This window comes from Sus scrofa, chromosome 6 (assembly GCF_000003025.6).
Source record: "Sus scrofa isolate TJ Tabasco breed Duroc chromosome 6, Sscrofa11.1, whole genome shotgun sequence".
NCBI lineage: Eukaryota > Metazoa > Chordata > Mammalia > Artiodactyla > Suidae > Sus > Sus scrofa.
Window position 1 is genome coordinate 168,600,803 of NC_010448.4, and position 20,119 is coordinate 168,620,921.

The 20,119-nt window shown below is 47.6% G+C and overlaps 1 protein-coding gene across 1 annotated transcript in view; it reads right to left on the reverse strand.

The window, feature by feature from the left end:
• The window catches only part of ERMAP (erythroblast membrane associated protein (Scianna blood group)), a 46,916-nt gene that overhangs the window by 4,281 nt on the left and 22,516 nt on the right, over positions 1 to 20,119 (reverse strand). Inside the window, exons 3-12 of the mRNA XM_021096912.1 lie at positions 12,935 to 13,024; positions 12,374 to 12,751; positions 11,642 to 11,923; positions 9,441 to 9,557; positions 8,881 to 8,913; positions 7,847 to 7,879; positions 5,723 to 5,743; positions 4,289 to 4,309; positions 4,168 to 4,194; positions 4,048 to 4,074 (exon numbers count right to left, since the gene is read on the reverse strand). Of these exons, the coding sequence (XP_020952571.1) occupies positions 4,048 to 4,074; positions 4,168 to 4,194; positions 4,289 to 4,309; positions 5,723 to 5,743; positions 7,847 to 7,879; positions 8,881 to 8,913; positions 9,441 to 9,557; positions 11,642 to 11,923; positions 12,374 to 12,751; positions 12,935 to 13,024 (1,029 nt within the window). The remainder of the gene's footprint in view (positions 1 to 4,047; positions 4,075 to 4,167; positions 4,195 to 4,288; positions 4,310 to 5,722; positions 5,744 to 7,846; positions 7,880 to 8,880; positions 8,914 to 9,440; positions 9,558 to 11,641; positions 11,924 to 12,373; positions 12,752 to 12,934; positions 13,025 to 20,119) is intronic.

Genomic DNA, 20,119 nt, shown 5'->3' on the forward strand with positions numbered 1-20,119 from the left:
ACACGGTGAGTGGTCGATGCTCATTTTCCCAGCTATATTCTTGCTTATAGTCATTACTTTAAAAGGTTAATAGGCGTTCCCACGGTGGCGCAGAGGAAACAGAAACAAATCCGACTAACATCCATGAGGACGTGCGTTCAATCCCTGGCCTCGCTCATTGGGTCAGGGATCTGGCATTGCTGCGAGCTGTGGTGTAGGTTGCAGACATGGCTCAGATCCCACTGTTTCTGTGGCTGTGGCGTAGGCCAGCAGCTGTAGCTCCAATTCTACCCCTAGCCTGGGAACTTCCATATGCTGCAGGTGTAGCCCTAAAAAACAAAATAAATAAGTAAATACTAAAATATTAATATCGGGAGTTTCCTGGTGGTCTAGTGATTAAGGACTCGGCATTGTCATTGCTGTGGCTTGGGTTCAATCCCTGGCCCGGGAATTTCTACATGCTGCGGGCGCAGCGCCAAAAATATCAACATAGACAGAATCTTCCTTAAAATTGTGGATTATGAGGCTCACGATGAGTCTCCCTGCTTCCCCAAGTTCAGAAAACAGGCTCTTCCTGGAGACTTAAAACCATAACCAGCATATTCAGTCAAAGCAGTGGGAACGAGCCAGACTGTGAGCGTGAAAGGGTTTGTGAGTTCCCTGAACACCAGCCCAGGTGCCTCGGTGTGTCCTTAAGTGGCAGATGCATCTATTCTGTTGTACCTGCCTCAAGGAAAACCTTGCGAATGGAAGGAGGAGGGGAGCAGCCTGGAAAATGGAACAGGATTGCAAAGCAGTGACAATAACCGTATCCTGCTCAAAGAGCAACCAGACAAACACAAATTATTTAGGAACGAACTGAAAAAAAGGTGCGCAAATCTTTTCAAACCATGAAACGTTTTTGTAGTCTCTATTGTCGGAACATCTGCTCCACTCACTCCCTTCTCTGAGAATCTCAATCACCACCCCCTAAGAAAACTGATCTTCAGAGAGAGAGGGATACGGCAGCTGTGCAGAAAGAGACAGGAGCTCCGGCTGTCTGTTCGGCAGTAGGAAACGAAAGACTGCCCCACCTGGAAGCACAGAAGAGACTACACCAGAAAAGATGAAAAGTTCCGACCTCAGAAAAATAAAACACTCATTAAAAAAAATACAGTAAGGAAATTACGATGCAAATGAAAAACTCAGAAAAGTATTTTGTGAAAAATTATGACCAAGAGATAACACAGGAAAAAAAAAAATGGACTTCCCATTGTGGCTCAGCAGGTTAGGAACCCGACACAGTGTCCATGAGGATACGAGTTCAATCCCTGGCCTCGATCAGAGGGTTACGGATCTGGTGTTGCCGCAGAGGCTGTGGCACAGGGTGCCACATCAACTCAGATCTGGCATTGCTGTGGCTGTGGTGTAGGCTGGCAGCTGCAGCTCCAATTTGACCCCTAGCCTGGGAACGTCCATATGTGGCAGGCGCAGCCCTAAAAAGAAAAAAGAAAAGAAACCCTCACAAGTCAAAAACTAGCCAGACTAGGACGGGAGCAGACAAGTCACAAAGGTAAAATACCACGGAACTTAAGAAAAATCTCAAAAAATCACAGAAACCCCTGCTGGGAAAACCAGACAGCTACATGTAAAAGAATGAAATTAGAACATTCTCTAACACTACACACAAAAACAAACTCAAGACACATTAAAGACCTAAATGTAAGACTGATACTATAAAACTCCTAGAGAAAAACATAGGCAGGACACTCTTTGACATAAATCACAGCACTATCTTTTTGGATCTGTCTTCTAGAGTAATGGAAATAAAAACAAAAATAATCAAATGGGGCCTAATTAAACTTAAAAACCTTTGCACAGCATAAACAAAATGAAACAAACTGAAAAGATACCCTATAGAATGGGAGAATATATTTGCAAATGATGCAACCAACAAGGGATTAATCTCCAAAATACACAAACAGCTCATACAGCTCAATACCAAACAAAACAAAACAAAACAAAACAAAACAAAAACTCAAAAAATGAGCAGGAGTTCCCGTCGTGGCGCAGTGGTTAACGAATCCGACTAGGAACCCTGAGGTTGCGGGTTCGGTCCCTGCCCTTGCTCAGTGGGTTAACGATCCAGCGTTGCCGTGAGCTGTGGTGTAGGTTGCAGACGTGGCTCAGATCCCGAGTTGCTGTGGCTGCGGTGTAGGCCGGTGGCTACAGCTCCGATTCGACCCCTAGCCTGGGAACCTCCATATGCCGCGGGAGCGGCCCAAGAAATAGCAACAACAACAACAACAAAAGACAAAAAGACAAAAGACAAAAAAAAAAAAAAATGAGCAGAAGATGGGGAGTTCCTGTCGTGGCTCAGTGGTTAATGAATCCGACTAGGAACCATGAGGTTGCGGGTTCCATCCCTGGCCTCGCTCAGTGGGTTAAGGATCCAGCGTTGTCATGGGCTGTGGTGTAGGTTGCAGATGCGGCTCGGATCTGGCATTGCTGTGGCTCTGGTGTAGGCCAGCAGCTACAGCTCCAATTAGACCCCTAGCCTGGGAACCTCCATATGCCGCGGGTGCAGCCCTGGAAAAAAGACAAAAAGAGAAAAAAATTCAAAAAAAATTTTTCAAATGAGCAAAAGATCTAAACAGACTTCTCTCCAAAGGAGACATGCAATAGGCACATGAAAAGATGCTCACCATCACTAATTACTGGAGAAATGCGAATCAAATCTACAACGAGGTACCACCTCACATCAGCCAGAATGGCCATCATCAAAGTCTACAGATAGCAAAGGCTGGAGAGGGTGTGGAGAAAAGGGACCCCACCTACACTGCTGGTGCAAATATAAATTGGTACAAACCACTTTGGAGAACAGCACAGAGGTTCCTTAAAAAACTAAAAATAGAACCACCCTATCAACCTGCAATCCCACTCCCGGGCACATATCTGGAGAAAATTATAACTCAAAAAGATAATGCACCCCAATGTTCATAGCAGCATTATTCACAGTAGCCAAAACATGGAAGCAACCTAAATGTTCATTAACAGATAAATGGATAAATAAGATGTACTATATATATACAATGTAATGTTAAAAAGATGTACTATATTATATATATATATATATACACACACACACACACATACATACACACATGGAATATTACTCAGCCATAAAAAAGAATGGAATGCCATTTGCAGCAACATGCATGGACCTAGAGATTATCATACTAAGTGAAGTAAGCCAGATAAAGACAGGTATCATATGATATCATTTATACGTAGAATCTAAAAAAGCGATACAAATGAACTTATATACAAAAGAGAAATAGACCCAGAGACATAGAAAACAAACTTATGATTACCCAAGGGAAAGGAAGGGAGGTGTAAATTAGGAGTTGGGGGTTAACATGTACATACTACCATATACAAAATAGAAAACCAACAAGGACAGAGGACTATACTCAAAATTTTGTAATAACATAGAAAGGAAAGGAATCTGAAGAAAAAGATATATATGTATATGTAACTGAATCACTTTGCTGTACACCTGGAACTAACAACATTGTAAATCAACTATACTTTAATCTAAAAAATTTTTTTAAATCATAGAAAACCCGTAAGAAAATCAAACCAAATATTTATCAGTGTTCTGAAAAAGGGATGGGGTTCCCGTTGCGGTTCGGCGGGTTACAGACCTGACTAGTATCTACGAGAATGTGGGTTTGACCCCTGGCCTCATTCAGTGGGTTAAGGATCTGGTGTTGCCTGTGGCTCTGGTGTAGGCTGGCAGCTAGAGCTCCGATTGGACCCCTAGCCTGGGAACCTCCATATGCCGTGGGAGCGGCCCAAGAAATAGCAAAAAGACAATAAATAAATAAATAAATAAATAAATAAAAGAAGGAAGACTTTCTGAACCTAAATGTGATACACGCCCCCACAAATGAAAGATTTCAACATTGTGATTAGCAGATAAACAGTTTCCACTTTAAAAAAAAATTTTTTTTAACTACGCCCTGCATTCCCAAGGCACCGAGCAATGGGCTCTGAAAGGTGGATCCATTTGACTCATGTACTCACCAAAGTGTAGCCGGGCACTTCTCCAGCCTGAAAGACAGAAAACGGGACTGTGAAAGCGACGGAGAAACGGAGGCCTCCTGGTGCAGGTGGAGATGGGGAGACAGGGAAAGGACCTCTCACCTGAGTCTGCGGCAGCTCTTTTTAACTCTAGGAAAGAAAGGACAAGAGGAATGAGCTACCCCCGGAAACAGAATCACAGGAGGCAAGGTGGTCTGGAAGTTGTAAGAACAGGGGAACTTACTCAATTCACTCCGGAGTTTCTCTAAAGAGTAAAAACAGTTCGACAAATCAGAATGAGGGCCTCTCCACGCCTGCGATGCTCCAGTCCCATCCCGCCCGCCGCTCCAGATCAGAGCCTCACTAGCAATTCCCTGAACTCCCTACGACAGTGTCTGCCAAGGCCGTGGTCCCAGCCCTGGGCCCGGGGGTGCCCAGAGGTACTGCAGAGGGTCAGCACGTTCCTCGGGGAGCCAGACCCGAACTGCAGACTGAATAAGCAACACGTCTCACACACGTGAGCGATGGCAACACAGCAGATGTGGCGAGACAAGGATGAAATATAAGTTCGTTTGAAACGATCACTGAATTTCCACTATGTAAAATCAAATAAGTCGGAGGATTTGGGGCGGTTGTTTTTTTGGGTTTTGTTTGTTTTTTGTCTTTTCTAGGGCAGGACCCGCGGCACATGGAGGTTCCCAGGCTAGGGGTCCAATCGGAGCTGTAGCCTCCGGCCTACACCACAGCCACAGCAATGCTGGATTCGAGCCGCATCTGCGACCTACACTACAGCTCATGGCAACGCTGGATCCTTAACCCACTGAGCAAGGCCAGGGATGGAACCTGCAACCTCATGGTTCCTAGTTGGATTCATTAACCACTGAGCCACGACGGGAACTCCATAAATGGGAAATGTCTGGAGTCCCCTCATGGCCTAGCGGGTCAAGAATCTGGCATTGGCACTGCTATGGCTCTGGTTCCTGCTGTGGCACGTGTTCAATCCCTGGCTGGGGGACCGCCATGTGCTGCGGAAATGTTTCAGCAAGAAGAGAGGTACCTTGCCTAGGCGAAGCTGTCTGGGAGATCCTTCTATCACTCAGGTGTGAGGTTCCCTTAGAGGGATCCACGTTAGATGGAGCCTCACTAAACTGATACAGGGAGCAGTGCTTCTCCCCCCTTTCATGTATGAGAACCTCTTCATGACAACAACCCCAGGAGTTCCCATCGTGGCGCAGTGGTTAACGAATCCAACTAGAAACCGTGAGGTTGCAGGTTCGATCCCCGGCCTTGCTCAGTGGGTTAAGAATCCGGCGTTGCCATGAGCTGTGGTGTAGGTTGCAGACGTGGCTCGGATCCTGAGTTGCTGTGGCTCTGGTGTAGGCTGGTGGCTACAGCTCTGATTCAACCCCTAGCCTGGGAACCTCCATATGCTGCGGGAGCAGCCCAAGAAATGGCAAAAAGACAAAAAAAAAAAAAATTCCTATTTAGAAATTAGTAACAATTGTGAAGGAAAGAGGAGTGGGGAATAATTGAGAAAAAAAAGAGGCCTTAGAGAGCCAAGAAATCCCCAACCTTCATGGCTTGAAGTACCCTCCACCCCTCTCTTCTGCCCAGGAGGTGAATCTGAGCAAAGCTGTCAGCAGAGGAGGGGGCACCACAGATGAGAAGCAGGACTTACTGAGGGCTTTACGGAGTCTTCCTAAAAAACAGAGAAAGGAACACAAGTGAGCAGATTCTCGTGGCCTTATCCCTGGGGCCCAGGCTGGCTCATCGCTACACACACACACACACACACACGCACGCACGCACGCACGCACGCACGCACGCGCGCACGCCCCTCCCTGGTGGAAAAGATGCTGACAACTCTATGTGACCCAAAGCCAGTCACATCTCCCAAAGGCAGACGGGAGAATCCGCAGGGGCTGGTGCCGCCTTCCGGATGACCTGGGCCAGCCGGAGCTTCGGTTCCTCTTCCCTCCCTTCTGTCTGTCTGGTGTCATTTCCACTGTTGGTAGGAGAGTTTCCGTATATTTGCACCTGGATGTCCACGAGTGTGTATGCCTCATTGTCCTCTTATAACTGCTTATAATGTCTCTGGTACAAAACTAGCGAAGGCCGCCATGGACTTCCTGACATGCTCTGTGAGTCTCTGCAGTAACCGCCCAGTGTACGGCATAGACACAAATGCGGAAACCCCAGAAGGTTTGGGGACATATGCACGCGCTTCTGTGCTTTGGGGGAGTGCTTGCAGCTTCTCTGGAAGGCTCATGCACCCACACTCCCCCTTAGCCTTGGCCCCACCACAGAGTTGAAATTCCACAGTTGAGTTCACTGCCAGACTCTGGGCTGAGGGCTGGGCATGTGTTAGGTATCGGGCTTTGGGGCAATGAAGCTGAGTATGATATGGCGCCTAACAAGTTTATGGCTTATTTTGATCATCTCCACCACCAAGGGCCTCCATTCATTGTGTCCTGAGTCTGCTCAACAAGGTGGGCGCGGATCATTCTTACTCCCTGTTTACAGGGTGGTGGCCTGAGGCTCCGAGGGACGTGGAAATGTGTCCAGATTATCAGCTACTAAGTGGCCAAGGAGGCAGCAGGATTCAAACCTACGTCTGGGGGAGTTTCCATCGTGGCGCAGCAGAAACAAATCCGACTAGTAATCATGAGGCTGTGGGTTTGATCCCTGGCCTCCCTCTGTGGGTTAAGGATCCAGCATTGCTGTGAGCTGTGGTGTAGGTCACAGATGCGACTCAGATCTGGCGTGGCTGTGGCTGTGGGGTAGGCCGGCAGCTGTAGCTCCGATTCGACCCCTAGCCTGGGAACCTCCGTATGCCGCGAGTGTGGCCCTAAAAAGCAAAAACAAAAACCCTGCACCCGCCCAGTTCCTAGGTGGAGGCCTCGGCCCACACCGTTCCCTGCCTTCTAGGACAGAATGGTCATGGCGTCCCTGAGGTGTGCACCTCACACTTTAACTGGCCCGGGCGAGATGTGAGACGGGGAGAGGAGAGATGCCGAAACCAGCGCAAGTGAAGCCAGTCCTGAGCCAGAGACTTGTCTTCCCAGCCAGACTCTCGAAGGGCAGAGCCCCACCCATTTTCGTACCCGGAGTGGCTGTCTTCTACCCCCAGTGGCCCAGAGCAAGCATTCAATTGACGAGGACAAAACGGTAAGAAGGGAAAGGTTTCAGGCACTATCATAGGAGGGGTTCTTTTTATAAAGCTGGGTTTTTTTAATCCTGAAAATAATCAGGGGAGGAGACATAATCCCCGTTTTCCCGATGAGGAAACCAAAGCTCAGGGCAGTGCAGTGACTTAACCCAGGCCAGGAAGTGGCAGACCAGAGCCAGGCGCTGCGGAGCCCAGAGGCTGTGGCCCTCCCTGTATCCTCCTGCCTCTGTCAGTGCAAAGGTTCCTGGATCCCTGAGAGTCTCACACATCCCATGTGAGCATCTTCATGTGTTTTTAAATAGCACGTGGGTCTTCTCTTTATGCAACTGGCGGAAAAGCCAGTGAAGGGAGTTCACGGCGATCCAGACCCACGAAGGTTTTTTTCAGACCTATGAATTTTGAGCACAGGCATCCCTTCACCCACTGCTGCCAACCCTCTAACCCGTGATAATGGAACGTAAATTCCAATAATAATAACAGAGGATATGTGTGTGTGTGTGTGTGTGTGTGTGTGTGTGTGTACACCCATACGCTGCGTGTACATTGTCTTGCAGCAACAAGCTGTCGGCATTTACGTAGAAGGAGGAAAAACACGTCATTTGTTCCCTGCCCTTATCCTGTATCTACAATTACCTTTTTCTTTGGCATGGTCTGAGAGAAGATTTTCTAGAGGAAGGAAAGAAAAGGAAATGAGATTCTGTGCCATCACGTGGAGGTCCCTGCTTCCTGCGGAGTTTGCGGCTCTGGAGCTCGTCCACATCCATCCCCGCTCCATCGCCCTGATCCAGCCCTCACCTTCTCTCACCGGGACACCAGACAGAGCGGCCCAAATTGCCCCATGTTTCGTCTCATCCCCTCTGGTCTCCTCTCAACACAGCAGCCATAGAGAGCTTTCTGGAAGCACCGTTCTGGCCGGGGTAGCCCACTCACAGCTTCACCACTAATCCCAGGAGAAAGATGAAAATACTCCCACGATCTACAAAGCCTCGCAAGCTGGCCCCTGCCTGTGTCTGCCGCGTCAGCCTCTGCCCCCGTCCCCTCACCTCTGCACCACGGCCCTTTGTTCTTTCTGTGGGGGCTGGTTTTCTCTTCCCCTTCCCCCATGCCTGGCCGACCCCAGATCAAACATCACTTCCTCTGCGCCCCTGCTTCCCTCCCTGCCGTTGGACTGCTCCCACCTGGTCACCATCTTCCTGGCCTTCAGAACGCCATCGGTGTTCTGTGTCATTTGCACACATTTATCTGTGTCATTATGTAATTCGGGTGTACCTTCCTGACTAGACTGAAGGTTCCGAGAAGGCAAAGACTGTGTCTGCTCTCACTCACCGTTGTGTCCCCAACATCTTGTACCGTCTGCACCACTTAGTAGACAATTATCAATTATTCGTCAAACGAATAAAAGCATCCCCCACGTTAGACCTACGTGACGGCCCCAGAATAAGATCAAGCCATGAGTTCACAGACCAAATCACCAAACATACGGGAAGGCAAAGCTATTCCAAGGAAGAGTCAGCGGAAACTGGAAACCACAGGTTTTGACCCCACCAGCGTCACCACCAAGGACAGCAGACGCTACGATCTTCAGTTACAGAATTTAGATTAGTGGCCCTAGGGACGTAAAAATGAACAAAACACAGAAACATCCCCACCCAGCCCAGGGCACTTACCTACCTCCACTGCCTGTTCAAACAGAAGACTATCTGGAAGGGAAAGAGAGAGGGCGGCTCAGCTTAAGGAAGGTCCTTTTAGAACAGGCAGAGCTGTCCAGGGACGAGCCGCCCGAGTAGGATTTTGCTCCTTGTCACTGTGGGTATGTGACCACCAGAAAGGATTGGAGGGTCTTCAAACCATCGGACGGAGAAAGGAGGGTGAGAGTACACGGCTCTCCGAGCCCTCCGCGCCCCGCGAGCCCATGCAGTGCAAGCCTGTGAAGGAGGGTGTATCCAAGGGGCAGAACTGGACGTCATCCTTAATTGCAAGACTGGTGCGCTGTGTGGGTAAGTCCTAGTTCTCAAAGGATGGGCATGCTGAGCTCTGCCCAGGAGCTTTCTACAGTTTCTCTGATCCTGTCTGCAATGGGGGGTCCCCAAGCACGGCTCTACCGGCTTTCTCCCGCCAACCTATGAACAAGCATCGCATCTATGTCTGCTTCCTCCCGGCCTTTTCCTAGAGAGGACACCGTCCCGCTTCCTGCCAGCCTGCGCTCCCTTACCACGCACGTCGTTACCTCTGGACCTTCTTTGCTTCCAGATGAAGTAAACGCCCAAAACGATGAGAATCCCCAGGAGAGGTAGGATGACAGCAAGAGCCACTTCCGATGAGGAGAAACTCCCTGGGGATGGGGCTGAAACAGAAAGCACCCATGACCACCCTCTGAGCAGTCAGATGGCAGGAGGCTCAGCACATCCCAGCTGCCCCCGTCACCTCGAGAGAGACCTCCAGCCAAGGCGGTGAGGCTCTTTCCATCACTCAGAAACTCAAACCCAGGATGACCCAGAGATGACTTCAAAGTGGGACGTTTTGGGAGTTCCCACTGTGGCGCAGCAGAAACGAACCCAACTAGTATCCATGAGGATGCAGGTTCGATCCCTGGCCTCCTCAGTGGGTTAGGGATCCAGTGTTGCCATAAGCTGTGGTGCACCTCACAGACATGGCTCAGATCTGCCCTTGTTGTGGCTGTGATGTAGGCCGGCAGCTGTAGCTCCAATTTAACCCCAGCCTGGGAACTTCCATATGCCGCAGTTCCATCCTATAAAGCAAAAACTGAAAAATTAAAAAATAGGAGTTCCTGTTGTGGCTCAGCAGTTAATGGACCCCACTAGTATGCATGAGGATGCAGGTTTGATCCCTGACCTCATTCAGTGGGTCCAGCATTGCCGTGAGCCATAGTGTAGGTCACAGATGCGGCTTGGATCTGGCATTGCTGTGGCTGTGGTGTAGGCTGGCAGCTACGGCTCCAATTTGACCCCTAGGCCAGGACCCTCCATATGCTGTGGGTGTGGCCCTAAAAAATGAATAAATAAATAATAAAAAAATAGAAATAAAGTAGGATGTTTATCACTCAGGAACGGTTTCGACGGTTCTGCCCAGAGACAGTGAATCGAATTCAGCTTCTCAGCCACAACCTCTTCCTGCCCGCTATGGAAAAATTACCCAGAGATTCTGGAGAACTGGAGGGGCTTCCTCAGGAATCCCCTAGAATCTTCTCACCAGCACCTACCTGCATCCCTTTGAAGCTTCACTCTAGAGAAGAACAGCAGTCAGCAACCTCTTTGCCCTGAGCCCTACCAGCAGGGGCCAAACCATTTCTACGGGGCTAGAGCAGCAAAAGCCAAAAGTCTAGTAAGGAGAGAAAGGAAAGAAGAAACAGAGAAGAAAATAAAAGCTGAAGAGGCTCCCTAACGAGGGGCAAAGCGCCTAAGCTGGGTGTGAGTCCTCACTCACCAGAACTGAGGCAAGAGACTGAGGCGTGCCAGGCCTGGCCTGGCACCTGGAACGTGGCGATAACGATGAACCCTGTTCTGCTGGGTCGTTGGGAGATGTCATGAGATCAGGCATGTCAGGCACGAGTGAGAGGCAGTGCAGTAGTAAGAAAAGGGAGCAGATCAGAGAGGGAAAAATGACAAAAAGGCCAGGCAGAGGTCAGGCCCCGCAACCCCAGACCACAGTCTTACCTTCTTTGGCTCTAAAACCAGTCTGCCACAGGACTCCATGTTTCAAGAGTCTTTAAAATACTCATAGCCCTTGAGCCCATTAATTCTACCTCCAGAAATAGATTCTGAGAAAATAATTAGAATCACTTTGCAAAATATGTACCAAGATGTTCATTGCACCAGAAGGAAAAACTAGAAACCATTCCACATGTCCAGAAACAGGGCTTGGATTCATTGTATTATGTTATAGCCACGTGATGAAATACTATGCAGCCCTTAAAAATCATGCTGCAGAGACCTACTTAAGGACATGGGCAAACCATGCTCGTGACATTGTAAGCGGAGGGGAAAAAATAAACCTGGGCAGAAGAATACATATAGGTACACATATGCACACTTAGAGATACATATGGACAAGGAACTCTTAAAAGAAATGCCCCGATAGACAGGTAGATAGACAGACAGACAGACAGATATAACTGAATCACTTTGTTGTGCACCTGAAACTAACAAAACATTGTAAATTCATTATACTTCAGTTTTTGTAATGGTTTTAAAAAATGCCCCCAAATGGTAGCAGTGGTTCTTTCCAATTTATGAGATTCTGAGCCATCTGGGGTTTTCTTTAAAATGTTCTGTATTTTTTCAGGTTTTCTGCAAGAAGCATGTGTTGTCCGTAGCGTTTTTAAAATCTGAAAATTCCTTGTGCAGTTTCCTCTAGCACAGGTGTTTGCTTTGGAAGTGCCAAGGGCCTTATCTCGCGCCCAGCGTTTACCTGCTATGACCATAGCTGTGGTCCTCTCTTGGCCGAGGGCCACGTTCTGGATGGTGCAGGACACATTCCCCAGGGTGCTGTCTCTGACTCTGTTGGACACTGCTGTTCGGAAGAGGCCAGCTTCATCCAGGGAATGGGTCTCCCACAGCGATGGAAACACCTTGCCCTGAGGGTCTCTCCACTGGGCCCAAGGCTTCGGGAACCATCCTGCCGACTTGCACACCAGCTGGATCCATCCAGCATCATAGCTCTGCACGTGGATGTAAGGCTCGGAGCCTAGAACTGGAGAGGAGAGATGCCTGGCGGGTCCTGGGCAAGGGCGCCGCCATCGCCCCAACTCCACCCCAGAGCCCTCTTCCAGAGGGCACAGCCTTCAGGGCTGGCACCAGCGGCTGTTTACGGCGCTCAAATGCCTGGCCTCTCCGCATCCGCTGTGCTCCGTCCAACAGGATGAGACGGTCTCTGGCTTCATCCTAATGCTTTTCCTAACTCACTCCCAGCAGTAATTACCCCCCAGGATCTAGCTCTTGGGGCCACCTCAATCCCCTGCTAGTTTTTGGGTGGTTTTGTCTGTTTGTTGTTATGGTTTTGGCCTCGCCCGCGGCAGGCGTGTGGAAGGGACCAGAACCCACAGCCCCTGCGGTAACCAGAGCCACTGCAACAAGCACGCCGGATCCTTAACCCGCTGAGCCACACGGGACCTCCCAGCCGTCCTCCTTTGAAACGACTAACCTGCAACCTGCAGCGTCACGACGCCCTCTCGACTCAGGTTTCCGATCTGGACCTGACACTTGTACTGCCCTCGGTCCTCCAGCCTGACGTCGCGGATTTCCAGGGTGACACTTCCGTCTCGGGCGTCTCTCAGCAGCGCTGTCCTCCCCTTATATTCCGGCATCACGCCTTCCTCCAGGTCTTTCCCTTCCCGGAACAGGTGAACGCGCTGGGGGTGCCCAGGCGCGGAGGACCGCAGCCACCTCACCTCCACGGGCACGGTGGCCGGCCAGAGCACGAGAGGGCAGAGCAGCTCGGCGGTGCCCCCCAGCGGGGCCAGGCGGGACTGGCCGGCATCCCCTGCGAGGTGCGGATGGACGGAAAAAGGCACTAGGCGGTCTGGGAGGGGCGAGAAAGAGGAGGGAAGGGATACCGTGGGATGGGAGAGCGCCTGCGGAGGGCACTGGAGAGGCTGGGCGAAGAACAGAGCCCAAGAAGAAATAAGGGCTCTGGTCAAGCCTCCTTATTCTCGGAACCCCCTTGTCAGATGTTCCAGGCCGAGGGAGGTTCAGAAACTCCTACCTGACGCCTGCGAGGGCAGCTGGAGGGAGATGAGTGTGACGAGGCACCCGGAGAGCCAGGAGCCAGAGGAACTGGCCATCTTCATCGGAACTAGGACGACAGACACAAAGAGAATCAGAAAGGGCTGTCGAGCTTCAGGTGAGCAAGGTTACCACCTAGGAAGTGGGGCAGAGCTGAAGGCTGCATAGGGGGCCCTCGGGGAACACACAGACCAGATGTCCAATCCCAGCTCGGCTGCCTGCCTCCAGGTATCCTTGTAAAAACCTCTCTGGGACTCAGTTTCTCCATCTTTGAAATGGGTGTAGTAACTCTGCCTCCTGGCAGGATTATGGTGAGGACTGAAGGAGGTACGTGCTCAACACAGAGGCTGGCACTGTGGTTAAGTCTATAAATGCCATGGGTGAGGCTGACAGTGGAGATGAGATGAGTGAGGCCCAAAGGGTGAGACCCTAAGTGTGATTTGGAGGCACAGGGAGGGGTCTGGAAGAGTGAGAATTTATACCCAGAACTAGCCAGGTAAACACCAGAGGTCCAGCCTCTTTGCATTTAGCATCCCGGCCAGGCTTGGGAAGTGCCTGTCGCAAGGCAATTGTGGACCCACAACGAAGCCTGGAGCTCTTCCCTGACAGCCTTTCCAGGTTGAGAAGCAAGAAACCAAGGCAGTGAGGTCCCTTCGTTTCATCATGAAGGCACCAATCGTAGATGCTTAGGATCTAGAGTTAGAAAGACCTGAGTTTAAGTCTTAGCTCCACCATGTACTAGGTCTGTGTCCCTGGGACAGCTGTACAACATCTGTGGGCCTTCAGTTCTTACTCTACAAAGGGGAATCTTCTTCCAGGTGAATGTGAGGGTTCAAGGAGCTGATGCATGTAGAGCACTTGCCAAAAATGCCTGTTATTACTACAACATGAGGACAATCATCCCGGGGGGGGTGGGTCACTGTGTGCACCCACCACGGGGAGACCTGAAGGGCGTCCCTTCTGCAAAACACTTTCCCCCTCCTACTGGCTACTGCCCGAAGTTCCTTGAGCAGGAAACAAATCTTTTATGCCACTCCTGGGATGAAGTTCAAATACAAACAGTCAAGGAAGAGAGAACTTGTCTCTTAAATCCTCTCCAAGATTTCCAAATCCCTTCCAAAGAGAAGGGTTATCAGGCTGGGTCCCTGCTGGTCTTAGAAGAGGGCACAACTTGGAGGGTGTGGGGCGGTCAGGGTCAGGTTGGGAAACTGAAGATGGGCTTGAGCTTCGAACACATCTCCAACTCTGTTTTTCTTAGTGTGAATAGGTTTAGAGCTGTTTTGTTTGTTCTTGTTTTTAAATCATGATGCTTATAACTCTAATCTCCCAGTGTGGGAGTTCCGTCGTGGCTCAGCAGTTAACCAACCTGACTAGCATCCATGAGGATGAAGGTTTGATGCCTGGCCTCGCCCAGTGGGTTAGGGATCTGGCATTGTTGGGCTGTGGTGTGGGTCACAGACGCGGCTCGGATCCAGTGTTGCTGTGGCTGTGATGTAAGCCTGTGGCTGCAGCTCCGATTCGGCCCCTAGCCTGGGAACTTTCATATGCCATGGGTACAGCCCTAAAAAGACAAATAAATAATCCCCCAGTGTTGCAAAAGGCAACATAACACTAGGACATAGTAAGGTTCAGACTACAGGTAGGATTTATTCATTTATTTATTTAGCTTCTATGCCATCCACTTTCCTACAGGTCACCAGCTACGCAGAAACTGAACAAGAGAAGTTAGGTAAATGAGAAAATCTCTCTACCTTATTAATTAAGGTGGAAGGTGGAAGTAGGCAGGGCCCCCAAACCCCTGGAATTATCCCAGTCTCAGAACCCTCGATGGAAGATACTTTAGAAACACAACCCGCAGAGTGTCCAGAGTGATGCAGAGCTGCAAGCTGAACCAGGGCTGCCTGGGATTTGACAAGAGGAGCACCCCCTGGCCCCACCTTCCTAGATCACACAGTTGGGGAGGGGTTCCTATGTTTATGGCTGCACCCGTGGCATATGACAGTTACTGAGCCAGGGACTGAATCTGAGCTGCAGCTGTGGCAGTGCCGGATCCTTTAACCCACTGCATTAGATCAAGGATCAAACCCAAGCCTTCACCGCAACCTGAGCCGCTGTGGTCAGATTCTTCACCCACTGTGCTACCGCGGGAACTGCAGATCGTGTATTAAACGATGAAGAGGATGGACTCGAGAGTCAGCCTGAGTGCAAGCCCTGGTTCTGCTATTACCTCCTTGTGTGCATCGTCCCTTTACTCCTCCAGTATCCTCTCATGCACGCATAAAGTGGAGCCTATAATAGGTAGGGCAGTAGTGAGGATTCCTAGGAAATACAGGTGAACTGATTTGCCCCAGATTCTGAGAATAAAAAAGCAAGTGGAGCCCTTCCATCCAGTCATCACTCCGAGTAATGACGGCAGGTGAGACGGCCTCAGGAGGGGAGTCTCCCTGAAGCGTATTGCCACGCTAGAGAGCATGACACCCGAAATAGGACTTGCCCTCTCTAGTCATGAGAGAAGTGCAAATTAAGACCACGATTAGACATGCTTTGGCTTCCTTCAAATTATCAAATATTAAGGGGGAAATACCCAGAGTTATCACACATGTGGGCAAACTGACTCCCTCGTCCGTTGCTAAAAACAACTTTCACAAGGAGAATTTAACAACAAGGACCCAAAGGTTTACAGGTAGGCAGAAGTTTCAATCCAGTCATTTCCCCTCCAGAAAAGAATCCGACAGAATTACACACGATGTGCAGGAGGATTTGATGGTGAGAATGCTTGTCACAAAGTTATTTACGAAAAGGAAAAATTTGTAACAACCTAAAAGTCCACTAAAATGGGAATGATTCCCTATGATGGATTCTTGCAACAAAATATAATCGAGCATTTCACAACCACATGATAGAACACGCTTTAACAGCACTGGGAAATTTTCACTATAATCCCAACAATAACTTTAAAAACTATGCAGAGTACAATATAATTTTGGGAGAAGATGCTTAGAAAAGAGGCAAGAAAGTAGATATTAAGCAGTGGCTATTTCTGAGGGTGGGAGAGAAGAGTAAAGGTGAACTTTATGGTTTTCCTTGGGTATTTCTTTTATTTTATTGCCTTTTTTTTTTTTTTTTTTTTTTTTTTTGCCATTTCTTGGGCCGCTCCCGCGACATAGGGAGGTTCCCAGGCTAGGGGTTGAATCGGAACTACAGCCGCTGGCCTACACCACAGCCACAGCAGCTCAGAATCCAAGCCTCATCTGAGGCCTACAGCACAGCTCATGGCAACACCAGATCCTTAACCCACTGAGCAAGGCCAGGGATTGAACCCAAAACCTCGTGGTTACTAGCTGGATTTGGTTCCCCTGAGCCAGGACCGGAACTCCTCCTTGCGTACTTTCTAAATGTTCTGACTTGAACATGCATAACTGGATTATCATGAAACAAATACATGACAAGAAGGAAGAGGAGGAGGATGGCCAGGAAGGGAAGGAGAAAGAGAAGAAACAGGGTTCACTTTAGGCAAAGGCACACACAGTCCAGGAGGCAAACAAACACGGCAGGACGTGCTCCCAGAGTCCGGAAACAGAAGCTGCAGCCATGTCATCTCAGCAGCATCTCTTCTCAGAGCTTTGAGTGGAAAATTAGGTCCTGCTAAATACGTTTCCTCCTATTTTCTTACACGGACGTGAGAACCATCTACCTGGTCGCCACAGTGACCTCCAGGATTTATTCTTCTGACCTGACTGGCCAGGATGGCCCTCGTCCCTCGTGTCATCAGTTAATGTCTATTACATCAGTATTATAATAATCATACTAATTCATGTGCACTGAACTAACACTAAGTCACAAACATACTTTTGAGCCATCAGAATTGTTCCCCTTAATAATGGCTCCCATGTATTGCATCTGTAGCTACTCGCATATATTATCTTTGGTATTGACAACGACCCTGAAAAACAGGTTTTACACTTAGAACAGGAGACGAAATCAGGCACACAGGGCATCATGCCAGCAAACTGACAGGACCTTTTCTGGGAGTGGGTAGGACATAAAACATGGATAAGTGCGTGAATATATACATGAAAGCCTTGTATCATGAGCTACAAAATGGGCAAATCATTCGCTCACTTTTCAGAGTGGTTATCATGGACCCCTGCTATGAGGAAAGCTTCCCTAATACATATAAAACATAATTTCACTCCCTAAAATTCAGTGTACATGACACGATTTGGCAAAATCGTTGACATCTTCACAATAGCGAGAGTTTAGGCCAATGAACATAATTTATCTCTCTACTAATTTAGGTCTTCTTTAATTTCTTTCAGCAGGATTTTACAGTTTTCAGTATACAGATCTTGCGCATCTTTTGTCAGAATTATTCACAAGTATTTAATATTTGATGTTGTTGTAAATAGCATTAATTTACTAATTTTAATTTCTATCTTTATTACTAGTATATAAACATACAATCGATTTTTGTATATTACGTCTTCTACCTGTGACCTTGCTCAACTCACTAACTCCAACAGCATTTCTGTAGATTATGTAGGATTATCTATGTAAATCACAGTGTCTGTGAGTAAAGACCGTCTTGTTCTTCCTCTGCAATCTCAAAGTCTTTATGTCCTTTTCTTGCCTTATTGCCTTGGTTCCTTGCCTTGTTCCTGATCCTAGGGAAAACATCCCTTCTTTCACCATTGGGTATATTGATGGCCATAAGTTTTTCACAGATGCTTTTTATCAAGTTGAGAAAATTCCCTTATGTTTCTAAATTTCTAAAGTTTCTGAGAGTTTTTAATCAAGAATAGATGTTAAGGAGTTCCCTGGTGGCCTAGTGTGTTAAAGATCTCGTGTCTCGTGTCGTCACTGATATGGCACATGTTCCCTCTCTGGCCCTGGAAATTCCTCATGCCACAGGTAAGGCAAAAAAAAAAAAAAAAAATAGGTATAAATTTGGTCAAATAGTATGTCTGTATCTAATGAGGTGATCATACAATTTTCCCTTTTTTTAATTGAAGTTATAGTGGATGTAAAATATTATAAGTTTCAGTTGTACAACACAGTGATTTGAAAAACTTTAAGGTTATATTTCATTTATCGCTATAAAATATTGGCTATACTGCCTGTGTTGTACTATATAGCCTCATAATTTATTTCTTTTATATAAATGATTTTTTAATTCTAGTTTGTTAATGCAGTAAATGACATCAGTTGATTTTTTTGAATGTTATACCAACCTTGCATTCTGGAGGTAAATCCCAGTCAATTATGATGTAGCATTTTTTTTTATGTATTTTTGAAAAAAAATTATTTAAATTTTAAGAATTTTTATAACTCGGAGCTGGTCCCTTAAACTCTTAGGCCCTGAGTTTTCATCTTTAAAATGGGAGATTCACTTATATTTGCTGAGTCCTTTGTAAATCGGGACTTAACAAGAGCTACGAAAATGCATTTGCCTTTGGATCCGGTAAGAATATGCTGGAAATCTACCCTAAGGAAAGAATCTGAAATATAAAATTTACATGCTCTCAGTGGTGTTTTTATGATGGAGAAAACCTGGGCCATCTGCAGGCACATCAGTAAGGAAATAACTAAATAAATTATAGCTCATCAAGTCCGTGTTTCAAATGAAACCTAATAATGAAGTTTTAAAAGCAAAGTACAAAATAATATATTTGCAATGATTATAACTACATTAAAGAGTATGTAGGAAAGGAGCTAAAAGGAAGGCCTGTAAAATACGGATCGTTGCTCATAATTAGGTTGGTGGAAACACAGGCAATTTTTTTCTCATCTCTATTTCCCAACTTATTAATAAAGTGTAATATACCGAGGAACAAAGGTGTAACATGAAACTAAATTTTGCAAAAATGAATTTAAAGAATTTCGACTAGATGAACCTTTAAATTCCTTTTCCAGCTCCAATGGGCTGTAATTCTGCTCTGTGAAAAGGAAAAATAACCTTTCAGGAGCGTTTGCCTAACTTCCGGTTCTCTGCTAGAAATAGCCTAATTTGGAAGGAACCTTAGTGCTGCAGATGTTGACACAGTTATTGAGTTAGGAGGGTGATTGGTCAGACACTATTCTTGGGAAAGCCTTCAGTGGGCAGAGCAATGATGAAGGAGAATCATGTATTCTACGGAAGTTTCCAAGCCAAATGGGGAAAAGAAACCAAAGAATGGGAGAGAAGCTAAAAGATGGTAGGGGGTAGAAGAAAAAAGACTGAAAAAAATAAAAGGCTGAGCCAAGGGTAAGTGAGAATTTTCCATCATCAGCTGTCTAGGTGCCACCTTGGCCATAAATCACCCCGAGAACACCAGGTCCCCCAAACCGTTACATGTAAGTATGTCTTTTTCACGGCTATATCCAGAATTTTAATTTTTCCTACACCCGTCCTGCTTGAAGAAATGACAAGTTCTCTCTTCTATCTCCTCTGGTCTTCGGGCCTCAAGTTCCCTCAGCCTCCTGGAGCCCTCACGCTTCCCTCTGGCACCGGGGCTCCCTTGCCCGGACAGGCACCCATCAGTCAGCCAAATCCAACTCACCTCCAGGAGAGCCCTAGGACATTCCCTCTAGCTCACGATTTTATCAAATAAAATGCTATAGTTTCTTCCTGTTCTACTTATTATAGAAAATCTATCCGTTATGGGGGGGACCAAAAAATGGGGTTTTTTGTTGTGGGTTTTGTGGTTGGTGTGTTGTTGTTTTTCTTTTTAGGGCTGCACCTAAAAAGCACATGGAAGTTTCCAGGTTAGGGCTCGAATCAGAGCTGTAGCTGCTGGCCTGCACCATAGCTACAGCAACGCGGGATCAGAGCTGCGTCTGCGACTCTTGGCAAAGCCGGATCCCCAGATATTAATATCCCCGGGTATTGGTCAGATTCATTTCCACTGCGCCACAACGAGGCCGCCACAAATAATGTTTTAAATCATCTGTAATTCCTCTGCCCAAAGAGAGTATGGTTTTTCAAACACTTTTTCTGCATATGCATATAACTCTTTGAAAGGAGGAGTGTACTGTGCAGGTTGTTTCGATGCCCAGCACTTTCACCGAGAACTGTGACGAGCTTTTTCCATGGCATCGCTTTTAATGGTCTCAGTGTCCCATCGTGAATATGCAAGAATTTTCACATAATTCCATACTGTAGACTATTTTGGGCGTTGGTTTCCAG